This window comes from Amphiura filiformis, unplaced genomic scaffold (genome assembly GCF_039555335.1).
Source record: "Amphiura filiformis unplaced genomic scaffold, Afil_fr2py scaffold_37, whole genome shotgun sequence".
Lineage (NCBI taxonomy): Eukaryota > Metazoa > Echinodermata > Ophiuroidea > Amphilepidida > Amphiuridae > Amphiura > Amphiura filiformis.
Genome location: NW_027305501.1, coordinates 637195 through 653223, shown reverse-complemented (window position 1 = coordinate 653223; position 16029 = coordinate 637195). Strand labels below are relative to the sequence as shown.

Sequence of the window (16029 nt, the reverse complement as noted above, 5' to 3'; positions counted from 1 at the left end):
TTAAACTTCTCAAACGCTTCAACTTGCCAACAGATGATCTTATTACTATCTTTTCTGGGTTCGTACGCCCATTAGCTGAGTATGCTGCCCCTGTGTGGCACCCTGGTCTGACCATCAACGAAAGTGCCGCTTTGGAACGAATCCAGAAGAGAGCATGTAGGATCATTGTTGGCAAGCAGTATACGACCTATGATGAGGCACTTGAGCTTTGTAAGTTGCCATCCATGTATGAGAGACGTGAGCAACAATGTTTGAAGTTTTTCAACTCGCTTTTCAAATCTGAGCGTTTCCATAGTTGGGTACCGCCAAAGAAGAGCACCATTCATGGCAGAGTTTTAAGAAATTCTGACCAATTGTCGGTACCAAGGTGTAGAACATTGCGTTGTCAGAAAAGCCCTCTGGTGTACATGGCCAATATGTGGAATAAAAAGACTCCTAGTTTTTAGCTTTTTTATTATTTTAAAGGGCTATTGGCATTTTCACTCCCATCTTCACCAAATTTTATAAACATTATTGTGTGCAATATATTTTCTGTTTCTCTCATTCATTTTTTGTCATTTAATATGATCTTAATATGCTATGTAATTCATTTATGAAAGTATGTGTGTGCCGAGAAGGAGTTTGAGTATGTAGTCACTAGTGCATGAGTAGAGAAAGAGTTTGAATAAGTGGTGTGTAAGGTCAGTGGGTGTGATCTTGTGGTAGTGATAGTTTATGAGTGGATATGGGATGCAGGGGTGTGTGTGGGGGTGTACATGTGGATGAATGGGTGAAAATGAATGTGTGGATGTTTTACTATGTAATTTGCTTTTTTCTTCATGTTTTTGCTGTATTTATATGTACATTGTATTTTAGCATTTATACCTATGTATTTTAATATTTTATATGTGTATACTTTTGTAAAATTGTTGCATTTCAGTTTTTATACTGCTATGACAATTGTGTAATAAACCTTTAATGAATTAATGAATGAATGAATGCATCGTGTTCAACTTCTAATATAAAATCCATCAAAATTGCATGCATTTTGGTAACATGATGTTTTAATGGGGGGGGGTAGTATGAAAGTCAAAATATGGAAACAAAACCGACAATCAGGGCCTGTGTCAGATAAGCAATGTGCAGCGTATTTCTTCTCTATTTCATGAAATGATAACTTCCACCACCCATATTCTCCCAATTCCATACTGGGCTCTCCATGTTGCTTTCCATTCGCTTTTCATACATTTATTAGTGTTTCAATTGCAGCGTGTCTGGTAATTAAAATTTTGAATGGCAAATGAATCGCCCGGAATTTATGGAGTTTTAAGTATTCCATACATTATCTTCCAGATCAAGCTTCCATTACGATGGATGTCTATAGAGTCATGGGCAGATGGCATTCACACAAAGGAGAGCGACGTTTGGTCTTTTGGTATTCTTTTGTGGGAGATTGTAACACTCGGTAAGACCAATTAATTGAACTCTGTATACTCTCATTCATCTGGGTATGTGGAATTTAAGATTTAATTTAAATCTGGTCAGCCAGACATACCTATTATTGACGGACGAACCGACGGACGAACTGAGTTGTGATGCAAATGACTTTGAGTACCGGAGACTTCCGGTAATGATGACAGTCGGCGAGGAATATCCTATGACTCTATCTCAGCCGTGTGAAAGTTTGGCACGGACAAAAACAACGCCAACGTTACTAGAGCTAAGAACAACATCCCTAGAATTACGTTTCTGCAAATGTCGAGATTTGTACTTACGAAAGGGTTTTAAAGAACAAAACAGAGAAGCATCCGCGACAGCGAGCGCTCTGGCTGTATCCAACCGAACATCAAGTCGACGTCAAGTTTATGTGACTCCATATATGTAGGTTTTTTTTGTGAGCTGACGTCGTACCGGTTAAATAGGCTCCTTTGGCGAAATCAAAATGAACTCCTCAAAAACAGTTTGGAAACTTTCAAAAACGGTTGTATTATCAGACAATTTTGAAATCTCTCTATCTCCATTATTGTTTCATACAGGGTGTCCAAAAAAAAGAGGCCCCTCTTTACGCCCTCTTTATCTCCTATTTTTGACAAATTAATCAAATATATTTTGATATGTAAAGAAACCTTGAGTCGTTAGCTTTAATAAACCAAAACAATAATATCAATCGGCTCACAACTTTTGAAGATATGCTCTTTTAAAGAAATGTACCCGTTTTTCACTCTGTCCACGGCGAAGGTTTGGCTACTTCAAAGATTGAAAACCATGCATGAATATCAAACATTCCTCAATGATAACTTTATAAATTAACTTCATTATGGAATGGGCTTTACCATTAGGTTAATGGTCAATGGATTTTGTTAATAGTGTCATTCATTTGTGGGTAAAATGGATACCGAATGGGACTTCTTTTGCTTTACTTGCAATTACTTATTTTTTCTTGGTTATTTATGCCTTTTTGTTTTATTATGTTTCTTACTTTCTTACTTTGTTGTTTTTTGCTTTTTTTTTATTTACAACATAAGTGTCATTTTTGACAGGAAAGAACAACGCTTGTATTGATATGAAATAATATGGAAATAGATTTCAAATCCCCACCCCACACACACACACACTTGGGTACTTGGTTAGGTGGGCTATCTAATGTACTTTTTGACTGACTACTTTCATATTAATTGAATTATTTATTTTACACTTAAACAAAAGGTGCTCGGCCATATCCCGGCATGGGTACCAGAGTTGTTATCCGTGAGGTTGAGAGCGGGTATAGGATGCCGAAACCAACCCACTGCCTGCAAGAGGTGTAAGTTCATTCTCTCATTTACTCAAAATCAGATATATATATATATATATATATATATATATATATATATATATAATATAAAAATCCCTCGGGGTATTCGAACAAATTTGATAAGGGCGTGAATTAATTTACAATTTAAATTTCATCGATATTCCAAAATCACTGAGAGGTACCCCAAAACTGTAATACATCTCAGTTTACATTCAACTCGACCAGGAAGACACCATCGGGACCTGATCCTCACGTATGGACATGGAAACCACTGTGACAATACGTAGTGTATTGTCACGGTGAAGACCGTGCTTGGAAGAGTATGCTGTATACTAGCATACGTATTGTCACAGTGTATACCGTTGTCAAAATACCACGTACTTTAGTACAGTAATAACGCCCTCTGTTGGTCATAATTACGTATTTTCAACGTAGTGAAGAAATATTAGAGATAATATGCGACGCCATAGAATATAAACGCTTAAACTATAAATTAGCCCACGATAGAGGGCAGGGCCTGAAGAATGAGGGAAATTATGGTGTAAAGAGTAAAAAAAAATGTAAAAGTAGGCCTATGAAATGGGTGACGAGCTGTCCGTAAATATAACAGAATTTTCGTTATCAGTTCGTCATCCTTAAGGTTACTCTTGCTTTCTTGACCTGCGGGGCCCTTATATTGGGGTCCCACTTGGAGTGTTTAGTCGTCGTATGGGAGTCACCGGCCTTGATGTTTTTGGTTGATACTGGGGCCCAGCATCAACAAACAACAATGAGTAATCTTAAGGGTGACGGGCTGTCTCTAATTTGTTTACAAAAATTAACCTTCATGTTAAAACATTGAGTAACCTTAATGTTGAAACATTGAGTAACCTTAATGTAACGACCTTGAAATGTAACTTCTAAAAATACTAGTTTTTATATTCTATAGTGTTATATTACCTAAAATATTTCTTCACTACGTTGAAAATACGTTTTATAAAGTGAATTATAACCAACAGAGGGCGCTATTACTGTACTATTACTGTACTAAAGTACGTGGTATTTTGACAACGTTATACACCGTGACCATATGTATGCTAGCATACAGCATACTCTTCCAAGCACGGTCTTCACCGTGACAATACACTACGTATTGTCACGGTGTTTTCCATGTACAATATGTGTGTATTGGGCCGTTTTATATAAAAACATGATCCGCTTGTCACCGTTGGAATTAACATGAAAATGCGTGTCAATTAATTCCTGTTCTTTGAATAGACGACTGAGTAATATATACAGTATTATACACTACTCTGCTTATGTCAATATCGCATGCAGGAGGATCGATATAATGGAAAGCTATATGACATGCAATATAGGCTGGTTTAAATTGACTTTTATTCCAAGTTACTCGAAAGTGGGGAGAAAGCATTGGAAGTGGGAAGGGAAGGAGGGGATGTCGAGAGTGGAGTGAAGATAAAGATATAGTGGAGAGTAAATATAGAGCATGTAGAGTGTGGGGCAAGTGGGGGAGGAGGTTATATATGTGAAGGAGAGGGAAGCCTAGGTAAGAGGTATGGGTTGTGCTTTCCGGAGCCAATAAACTAATTCATAATCAAATAATCTCCATCATCATGCATCGTTTATGTTTCATACAAACAAACAAACAAACAAACAAAAGTTCAACGCTTATACTTCAGCACAGTGCCACACCAGACCCATCCACGTGTTGATATCCGATCCATTTATAATTGTCTACATTCAATAGATATGTATCCGATATTTGCTTAGCACAGTCATGACAATAAGCACGGTTCCAAAAAAGTAAGTCCCCCCCCCCTAAGACATTTTAGTATAATCCAAAAAACGGCTTGATCAATTATCTTGTTTTAAAATTTGGAACATAGATTGCTTAGTTATGCTTCAAGTGAGCGGCTTTTTGTTGCTACTTTTTATCATCTTCATCCGCTTTTTTGGCCGAAAATGTCATAAATGGCTGCATTTTTCTACATAGGCTTTTTATGCTTCAATTTGTGTTTGACAATTTTTTTCCCTTTAAATGAGTAATTTAATAAAAAAGAAGCATAATTGAATTTGATTACATTTAAGCTTTTCCTGATTTAGGTGTCACACATTCAACAGTTTTTATGGTTCAGTGAATAAATTACAATGAAAGCTGCAGCCTATTAATGTCTTTCAATAATGAATAGGCCTTTTTTCATGTGAGATGCTTCAAAGCATCGTTCTTCTCTGCTGTTGGTCAAGCTGGTTCCCCGCATGCTGCAGGATTTGGTGAAAAGTCCTTTAAGGTGGTGTTGTCCCTCACTTGTCCACTTGTAACGAGTTGAGTCTTGATAACGGCCACCCATATATATGTTTTTTTTAACCATTCAAGGAATGACTAATGAAACAATTGTATAGGGATCCAGCATAAATCAATATAATATTGTGAAGACGAGTGCTCTATTCGTAAACCTTTGTGTCAAACTCTGAAATTGCCAAATAAATCCCGAAATTTTATCGAAATAGTTATTTTCTTTCATTTTAACTTTTGAATGAGACGGGAACATAATTATGAAAGTGGAAACTAATATCATTATTCATTTTGTGGAAAAACGTCTTAATTCGGTTTGTAAGAAACCCGACAATATTATTTTATAAGGCAAAAACGAAATTGGAATTTGTTGTTAGTTGTTTCTGTGTTTTGTTTTGTTAGGTATGATATCATGTGTGGTTGCTGGTCATCCAATCCAAGCAACAGACCATCATTTGCAGAGGTTATCCAGAAGCTCGACAGAATCATAGATATGCAATCAGTAAGTGCATTACCTTAGAACATATAAAGGTACAGCAGTGGACGCCATACGACAAGTGTTTCAAGAATCCCTATAGAATAAGATTAATTTTAATGCTCATTTATTGCACTTGCTAAGAAAGCCTGGTTACCTTTTTGAAATAGCCGAGTGGGAGGGTTTTCAATGAAATTTAAAATAATGAAAAATGAAGCATACTATGTATAAAAGAATATATGAAAATCGACTGCACATCATATAAAAGGATTTGTGATACTCAATCGCGGCACAATTTTTCTTGTTTAGGAGGCAGAGAATTCTAATTTATATAGCACATTTTTTATTTAGTGAAAATAAAGACTAAAAAGATGATGAAAGTCTATGTAAAAATTACATAGAACCTCGCTAAAGATTACTGTTTCGTTTTTATGGTAATCTAATCTTCTATTTTCTGAAATTAACTTCTATGCGCGAATTTGTCGATTTTTTATAAAGCATAAAAACCCACCATCTGTCCACGTTCCTCGAAGTTTAGACTTTCTCGTGGCAATCCAATTCTTAATCTCGCGCACAGTGGTCGTTTTATCTTTTCAGTTTTCGTAAGTCTATTGTTCAGATGCGAAAACGCAAGGAATTGAATAAGTTTACTGTAATCTGACTTTGTTAGCTTTGAAGTACCAACCAGGTTATTTCAATAGAGGTGGATGCGTGTGTCAATAAAGGCTGGAGAGGCAAGATTATGGAACATCGGTGTTTTTAATGGCCTAGCACCCTGTCGTCTTTGATGTTGGTAAATTGATATGACAAAAAATCCAATCCGAATGAAAAGGTGCACTTTTTTCTGTAAAAACGTTGAAAATAAGCCCTTAAATTACAAAAGGTCCGCTTATGAGCCAGTCGCACCCCAATATATCCTGGCTACGGGCCTGTGCACGGCCGCAGTGTCACCCTTCCCTCGTATCAATGTCTATCTACCTATTTTGCTTCCTCCTCCTCCCCCTCCGAATGATCAGTCTCTCCGCTCCCTTCCCAGTCACCTTTCTCTCCTCTCGAGTTCTTCTCTTTCCAGTCTTTCCGCCTCTCTCTCTCTGCTCTCTATCTTCCTCGTCCCTCTCTCACTCTCACTTGTTCAGTATCAAGCATTAATTTGGGCGTTCTTAATAATTATCTGTTTATTGTTTATGGTAATTTATCCTGCCTCGAATTCTCCTCTCTCTCTCCTCTCCTCTCCTCTCCTCTCCTCTCCTCTCCTCTCCTCTCCTCTCCTCTCCTCTCCTCTCCTCTCCTCTCCTCTCCTCTCCTCTCTCCTCTCCTCTCCTCTCCTCTCCTCTCCTCTCCTCTCCTCTCCTCTCCTCTCCCTCCCCCTCCCCTCCCCTAAGTACACACAAGTAAATGAAGCCGTACAATTTCTCGTGAATTTTGGACCGTAAAATGTAGATACTTCTTTTGTTTAAATGAACACGTACCCACTTACCTGTAGGTTTGAAGTCAGAAATTAATATAACTTATGGAAACGAATATGGATACTGACTTGCTTCAAATTATTAGTAAGTGACAAAAGGCTACCACTTCAGAATAACAATGACTTACAAAAACGGATACGGATACGGAAACAGAAACTGAAAAGAAAAAATTACGGCAGGTCTGTTACGAACGACGAGTGTTAGGACCAACGCACTGAAGGGTCTATTGTTCTATTGTGTCCGATTTGAGCGCTGACATATGTGACCGTCCACGGCGAATGAGCCGTAAATTCCTCCCCAGTCAATTTTGTTTTATTTCGTGTTTAAAAAATAAACATCACAAACTTAAAAATGGTCTATCATTTGACTTCAAACGATATCCAGAAGCGGGGTTCTGGTTTCTTAAACTTTGCTCCTTCAACAAAATTATAGCTTTTACGTTTTTACATGTGTCTCTTTTTCCACATTGCTGGCAATACATATCAAACAGTCATAATTGGCGGTCATTTCAAATCATCCCCAAGTCAACGAGGTTTAAGAAAGTTCTCTCATTGTTGGTTATGCATACCTGTACAAAATACAATGCCTGGTAACCCACCACTTGAACAGGATTTAGCAAAAGCAAGCAAAGACCAGAGCTATTAAAAAGTTCTATAGCCATCTAAGGTAGAAGCTTATTATCCACTTCAACAATAGGATTATTGATTAGTTTTTGACTATCAAAATGAGTCAGATGTCGGGCCAGCTTAAGTTACCGATGAATACGACCTTCATACACATTTAACACCATAACTCAGAATACAATTTAGGGAATTTACGGCTCATTCGTGCTGCCGGGTCACATATTGGAAAATGTTGCCAATCAATATTCATGAAGTCGTGCGATCGAGACCTACAGCTGTTCAATTGGGCGACTTTATTGTTAGGTGCTTTTATTCATACACTGGGCGTATTGAGCTGCATCGGTTGGTCTGCAATCATATATAATATAGTATTATAGACCTACAAGTATGACTTGCTTTGCTTTATTGATTGATTCAGAAATAGTACGGCTATATGCTTCTTGAGTTATTAGCAAATATATACCATATGAGGTCCAGGGTAGACTCGCTTGCCAGTCCTATATACTTATTATGGTAGGACATAAAAAAACACGATGTGGATCGCGGCTAATGTCCTTAAAAATACTACTGTACAGTAGGAGCGATATCATAATTACTTTAAATCCTTAGATGGAGGCCTGTTGGCAAACAATGTAGACAACTTACTTGTGTAGATTCTTACATCCGCCACACAGAGCGCACACTTTGCCTATGCTGCTGAACTGTCCGTAGCGAAATGGTAGAGCAAAGCGTGTTCACTGAGTATAATCAAATGAGCGCCCAAACCAATTTGGGCGCTGCAATAGGTTTGTATTGCAGGCAGACGAACCTCTGTTTTGTGTGCATGCGACAACTCAATCACACCCTTGGGTTGGATTAGGACAAATGGTACCTCTCGTTCGTGTAGGCGCTTTCACGTGACTTTCGTTTCATCACTTGTTGACAGTAGCCTACATATTATAGCGTTAAGGGCAGAGTAATCTGAGAGAACATGGACCTTTTCGAGCATCATTATTTCTTAATTGTATGTCCAAAGTATATAAAACTATACATTTTTGGAAAGGACATGAGCCAAGGAATTTCATGGTGACGTCAGATTTGTTTAAAAATCTCGACTTTTTGGGACAACTTAGAAAAAAAAACCGTTCGGAGTAAAAAAAAAATCAATTTTTGTTTTGTTTACACCACATTTGCTGGCGTTAACAACATACCGAATGTGCCTTGACTGCGTTGGACATTCGCGCATTTCTGACTCATTATTTCCCGCCAATTTACTAAGCTGTCTTGAGCCATGTGACTTTTTAGAGTTGAAAAGAATGAAATAAATCAAGCAAAAATACGAGTAAATATTAGCAAGTTGTATTTTATCAGTTTCAAGTGAAAGAATACATCTTAGTGTTGATAAATATCAAGAAATCTCAAATTCGGGCGTGGACGAATGTGTCTTCTATTACTCTGTCCTTAATACGATTTCAGGTTAGTTACTGATTTAATGGCGGAAGCCCTTTGTCTCGAACAAAAGGTACCTCTCGATGAATAGCGTTTCGGAAACTCAAATAGGCACAAAGGAACAATAGGCGTTACGTAATCTATTTCCTCTCCTTTCTATATTAGCTCCATGGTTAGAACTGAGAAATCGGCCAATAGTAGTAAACTCTTTTGTAATGACGGTCAATAAGGTTTTTATTCAACCAAACATCCTATTGTTGAAGTGACAATACGCTATAGAATTCGGTATAATTGTTGGGTACCTGTTTGTCACAACCTGCAAGACGTGACTTGGAGATGTTTTGTATGTAAAAAGAGACACATTATAAGAGCCTACAAGTGCCTTATTTTGTAAGTTACTGTACATAATGTAAATGCATAAGTAAAAATCGACACGAGTGACAGGAGAGAGTATCTTTGTTATTCGTTGTGAGGGCTAGTGATATATTGTTCCTTTGTATTGATTGATCGATACCTGTTCATTTTAGGGATTGATGGGCTAGCTTTGTTTTTAATTTCTTACGTAGGCAGGAGTGATATGAAATTAGTTAAATCAGAAAAATGTAAATCAACTGGATTACGCTTGATTGAAGTGGCAACTACAATCCTCGTCAAAATGTATTGGAACACTTACCACTCTGCACGCTGGTCACAGCTTCTTTTGTTATGCATAGTCGGGCAAAAAGTCTATCGATACATGTTGAAATCAGCATAATTCAGAAATACACCTTTTTGCTATAAAATTAATTTTCTCGGTCAAATAGGAAGCAATAATTTTTTCCCTTTAGTCAGCTAAAAGCATAGTGCTTGGATATACATTTAAATATTTTTTTATAGACCTTAATTTCGCCCGCGAGCTTTTTGCGGAATTTATGTTCTAGCGTTTCAAATTAATATAATTCGATAAAGAAAGATATTTCCCACCTCTGTAAGGCACATCGTGTGGGTCTATTTATTATAGTTTTGTCAGAATATCCGTTTTGATTTCACCTTTTTCCACTTGCGCACTCCCAAAATGTCCAACCAGTGCTTCATTTCTAATATAACCAGCAGAAATAATCGATATTCTATTGTGCCTTGCAAAATCATCCATCCATGGGTACAATCGCGAGTTGATTTTGACAAAAGTAGTAGTCGGAATTGAAAAATGGTGCAATCAAAACCGAAATTCTGACAAAACTATGACATATTGCCCATTAAAAAGTTGGGAAATATCTTTCGTCAGCGAATTATGTTACTTTGAAAAGCAAAAACGTTAACCCCAGAAAAAGCTCGCGGGGCAAAATGAAGCCTGTGAAAATCTTATATTAGAAGCCTAAATTTCAACACCAGGGTTTGAAAAAAAATACAGTACCAAGCATTATAGTTTTCTTCTGACATTTACCGAAGAAATAAAAATTATTGCTCTTCATTTGACCGAGAAAAGTATTTATTATTTATATCAGGCTTTTGAGCGATACAATAAAACTGTATATTGTACAATATTTGTAAAATACCCGGATGCAACACAATATTAGCCATTCAACACTCTCAAACCAGATGTCTAGTCTGTGGAGTTTTGAATAGGCCAGTTTGTCACTTTTAAAACGGGACCGTCGTCTATTCAATTGCTTGTAACTTTACTTCTTCAGGTCACATTGAATTCAATGTGGTGTCATATTGTGCAGGATTAGACAGTGCGTCTATTAAAAAAACAAATTTACCCCAATATTGTTCGGTTTTGAAATTGTGATTATTTTTCCAAATGTAAGGATACTTTATTGGCGCAGTATATAATAATATTGAATGGCTTATTTTCGTGTGATACAAGAATATATTGCACTCGATAGAAAAATATTGCACTCGTCTTCGACTCGTTCACTATTTTTCTATCTCGTGCAATATTTTCTTGTATCACACTCAAAGTCATTCAATATTATATAATTATTGCGTGTAACTAATTTTTTTCTTATTTCAACACCGAATTCGATCGTTTCAAGCGCCTAATTACGTGACTGGGTGGGTCTTGTTGAACAAGAGCATAGACTGACTAGCGTTCAGCCTGTTACGAAAAGCGTGCGCTACATTATGGTTTTGTTTCCATTATTTTTAACAATTGCTAGCAAGTCGGAGAGAAAAGGAATTCTAGAAAATGGCGAACAATATCGGCACTGTTACAAAGCAAAAATCAGTTTTTCTAGGCCTTGGTTGACAAGGTGTCTTCAGGGCATATTATTAGGACCTTACTTTTGAAACGGTTTACATGTTTGAAAGTGGAAAACTAAACACAAGGCATGCCGGGAGTCAACTAAAAACCCGTTGGTGAATTTTATTGACGTCAGACGCGAACTTTGTTAGTTTCCGTTTATTGTAGCCACATTCCTGCATTATGTTGTTCCAAAAATACATTTTCTAGATTTTCACAATATTATTAGATAATATATAACTAGAGGAAACCAGAAGAGCGATTTAATTGCATTACCATCTATATCCAACTTATATATTTTTAACCAAAACAAAAAGAAAAAAAATGCGGGGAACGCATATATTATATAATTTTACTTAATCAAAAAGTTGTCAACTTGTGTATGGCAAGGAATAAATAAAGTTACTTAAAGGGCAGGTCTATTGCTAAAAACAAGTTTATCTCTATTCGAAGAGAATAGTTATTAGTTGACACTTGTTGCAATTTTTTTGCGCGTATTTCTCCGAAAAAGGAGAAATTGTGAGGGTAAAGTTCAGCCTCGTACGTGTTCTTCCCCCGTTTGAAGCGTACGTGTTCTCCCCCCGTTTGGCTGATAACGTAGGTAAATGGAGCGGGCACTTTATCTTGCTCTCATCATACAATCACAATCACTTTGACAAGTTTGACATTAGCAACAATGAGTTGTACTATGAGTTGTACTATGAGTGAGTTGTACTATGGTAAGTGATAGTATCACTTACCATAACAATGCTGCATAACAATATGCACACTATTTTTCTCATTTCGGGAACAAAACCCACACAGTATTGTTACTATGCATTTGCTTTGTAATATTTCATCCAACTATAGCATTGCAATATACAGGGATATCAGATACATGAGTTTGTGGACTTAAGGATACTTTCTCTTTTTGGTTGAAATTTTAAAGTAATATTTTTCCACAACCTAATATCATAGTCATGAAATTAATGATGCATCTGGTAGCTTAGATCATAACGTTCATATACGTAGTTGCAATTATCCCAGATAATTCTTGATTTGTTTTACAGAGTGTTGAATTGTCGAGGTTTTTGGTCAAAAAAGGTGCACTCGGTTGTTGTTTTTTTAAACTTGAGGCATAACTCTTCTCAAATTAACCCCAAATCATAATTTATTATATACGCGTTTAGCAAACCCCTCTGGGAATAGTTGGACATTGTTTGCGGAGCCTAAATTTGATTCGATTTTATTTCACAATATTTCTAGGGTGAGAATTTTGACCTGACATTTTTTTCTGATTTCCCAGTCGGATTGTATAATTAAATAAATTTTGAATAAATAATGATTACACTTACCTTTCTGCAACACTTCCTGATACCATTGGCCATCTGCTGATAGCCGACATTTTAGCTGAAAACAGTCCCTTCCTATCATTTTTGAACAAAATATGGTTCAAAATTACGCACACTACGCGTATTTACGGTGGGGTATCTATTGTAAGCTATTAGGTATAGTATATCTTCCCGCAGATGTGTCAGGCATGTGCATACATAAGGGTGGTATATTCAAATGATATTGTGTGGATCATTGAGTATCGATCGCGCAAGTATACACGTATGTGCGTGGTCACTCCCCAGGTTTTGACGTGAATTATAATGACGTCGTGAATGACCCAGCGTTTTCATTTTAGTATTACAAAATTAATCATCGTTTATCACGAGTCCTAAGAGTCATACCAGTTCAATTCATCAAAATTAATTTGTATTAAATGAAAAACAAACAGACAAGTAGAGTCATATGTCTTTCTACGACTGTATTCCTATCAAAATCTGATTTTTAATATAATAGAAACGTGTTGATATGTATATCTTTGAAAATCGCCGAATGTTAACCACGTCACCGTGGCACAGTGGGCATTTTTAGCATTCATAGTGCCTTGGCAGTGGTTGTGTAAATGTTAGTATGTTTTATTCTTTTTACTAATGCGCTGTGCCGTTTTTCAAACACACCCCTGAATGAAATTGATGGGCAAGTACCCTTAACACGGTTTATATGCTAGTCTCATATGAAATTCTAAGCTCAAATTATGTATTTATTTTTTACGCCTAATATTTCTCATGATATTGATATACATATGAATTGTAATATCACAATATATAAAAAAAAAGCGGCTGATTTTATCCATATGTTTAAAAACCATTAAAGTTGTAATACTTAATTTGGATTTTTTTTCTGTGAACAACAACAGTATACGTTCTGTCCATTGAGAGCGTTTATAGTCCCTTTTCTCACAGCGGGCACATCTCATTTCATGACGTCACCGTTTTTCTAGGCCAAATCTTAAGTTGGGTTTTGCGGAATATCAATTTTAAACATCTTATTTTCTCAAAAAAGGGGTCATTTTCATTGTCCTCATAATATTAGCTTGCCAATGATATGATGTTGTCCGAGCAATAGACCTGCCCTTTAATTTAACGCTGTAGGAATAAAAACTATTCCGTGACTGATATACTTTTAATATTGTTTTCAATCAAATTATTTCCAGGACTACTTGTTACTTGATGAGATTGATGAACATCTTTATGACGATACTGGAGTGATTGATGAAGATGAAAAAGTTTAACAAGGAAGAAGCAAGTTGCCCAAATTACCCAGCGTCAAAAGAAACCTATTAAGTTTTTTTTAAGGAATGAAATACGATCATTATTACATTCACTCTGTAGTAGGCCTATTTCATTCTACATGTATGTATTTTCCTATACCACCATGGTAAATTTTACATCTGTAAATGCCCAGTGTCCTCTTATGAGGACGGGAGGGCGCTATAGTAAGACACCACAATAGCGCAGTGTCCTAGTCCGACGTGTAGGACCTTTTTTTCTTATTTACCAGACAATATTCACCTCAGACTATGACCACTATCTCATATCTATGGCGCAAGAAAGACGAATCGCGAAGGTCCAGTGACCGCGCCGCCCGAGGGCGGCGCGGTCACTGGACTTTCGCGGTCAATCTTTCTTGAGCAATCAGAGCCTGAGCAGTGATAGTTCAAAAACTAGGTCCTATTCGTCGGACTACAGTGTCCTCATTTGAAGACACATGTTTTTTTCACTATTTTCAAGTATTCTAAAATATTTGTCACAATATAGTTGTTTCCATTATGTTCTATAACATCTATAAATACTAATAAAAAATTGTAGTCACTTCCTACGTCATAAAACAGGTAAAAAATTTGGCTGAATCTAGAGATCATAAAGAATAGCGCATGGCTGTGAAATCCCAATTGTAGAAATGTGCCTGGGGGGGTAAATAGAGCCTGTAGGCATTTATAAAAGCTCATAGTGTATACTGCCCTGTCTTGACATTGTGATGCAACATTGCACATTGATGAGGGGGTATTAATACATTTTTCATTGTGCATTTATTACCGTCCTCATATGAGGACACGGTGCGTGAAAGGGCTAGAGGCAGTATATGACACAATGAGTTACATAAAACTGACCTTGTGTGGTATTTGGTTGGCCCAGGATGTGAGTTTTGCCTGAGGCGATTTATGGTTAAATGTTATTACTGTCGTTTTGGTTGAAACAGGAGGTGAGATATGATCAAATCTCTTCAGGTAACAAAACGTAATGAATGTACCATTTGAAATGGTGAGCTTGTATTGAATGACATTAAAGATCGGAAATAAAGGGACACAAAGTCATTAAGTGCATACATGTCATATGTATTTACAAGTACAGCACCAGATTCCTATTACTGTGGCCTCATAGGTACACTGCTGCCCAGCTACTCCATTCCATTGGTACCGTAGAGTACCTGTTTGGGTACTCGTATCACATGTACAGTATACACACTGATACTAGATTGGTACTGCTACCTTAGAGTATCCACAAAGTTGCTAGGCAGTAGTACCTCTGGGGTTGGTAGCAATAGGAATCTGGTAGTGTAAAGTAAATATGGCAGACATGGGCTTGGAGTTGGGGCTAGGTTATTTCAAATAGTCAAAATAATCAACACATAAATAGCATAGCTTATCCTATGTTTTTACTTGAGAAGCATATGAAATAACAAATAGAAATTGGACCTATAATTATTATAGATACTCTTATAATATGTCTCAAAGCTTGCTACAATTTTAAAATCTAATGCGGCATGCGCGTTTCTCCCTTTTTGTAAACACATACTGGTATAGTTTCAGTAATATTGTAAAAGTGTTGCTAACACTATCTTCCAAAAAATACTTTTAAAACACATTTTTGTAAAATCTGCTAAAATCATTAAATTGACCACAGTTTTTTCCGGGGCAAATGCGCACTTCAAAACGAATTCGAGTTGCAACTTTTGAGCTATACCATTTGTTTGGCCTAACAGTAAATATTATATTATTTATACCAGATTATATCATAGAGGTGGTTAAGAAGTTTCCTCAACATGTGTATTTCTCCATTTAGTGAATTTGATTTAATTTACTATTGATTATTGGAAGCCACATTTTTATTAGACTACCCAGCAAACACAAAAACGTTTTAAAAACGTTTTAAATAAGTTATATTTTAGCTTTTGGTTTAGGTATATACGTTTTAATAACATTAAAACGTCGGGTTATATAAAGGTCATGATAACGTTTTAAAACGTTTTGTATGAAAACACACTACAATAATATTTTTAAATGTTTTCAAAAAATGTTATTGTAAACTATTTTTGCAAACATTTTGCCAAATATTGTGTCAATACTTAAATAACATTATGTTAAAATATTTGAACC

The 16029-nt window shown here is 36.4% G+C and overlaps 1 protein-coding gene across 1 annotated transcript in view; it reads left to right on the top strand.

Moving 5' to 3' along the window:
• Window positions 1-15773, top strand: part of LOC140144028 (fibroblast growth factor receptor 1-like) — a 50393-nt gene extending 34620 nt beyond the window's left edge. Inside the window, exons 9-12 of the mRNA XM_072165856.1 lie at window positions 1333-1444; window positions 2686-2782; window positions 5469-5568; window positions 13807-15773. Coding sequence (XP_072021957.1) covers window positions 1333-1444; window positions 2686-2782; window positions 5469-5568; window positions 13807-13884 — 387 coding nt within the window. The 3' untranslated portion in view covers window positions 13885-15773. The remainder of the gene's footprint in view (window positions 1-1332; window positions 1445-2685; window positions 2783-5468; window positions 5569-13806) is intronic.
• Window positions 15774-16029: the final 256 nt, after the last annotated feature.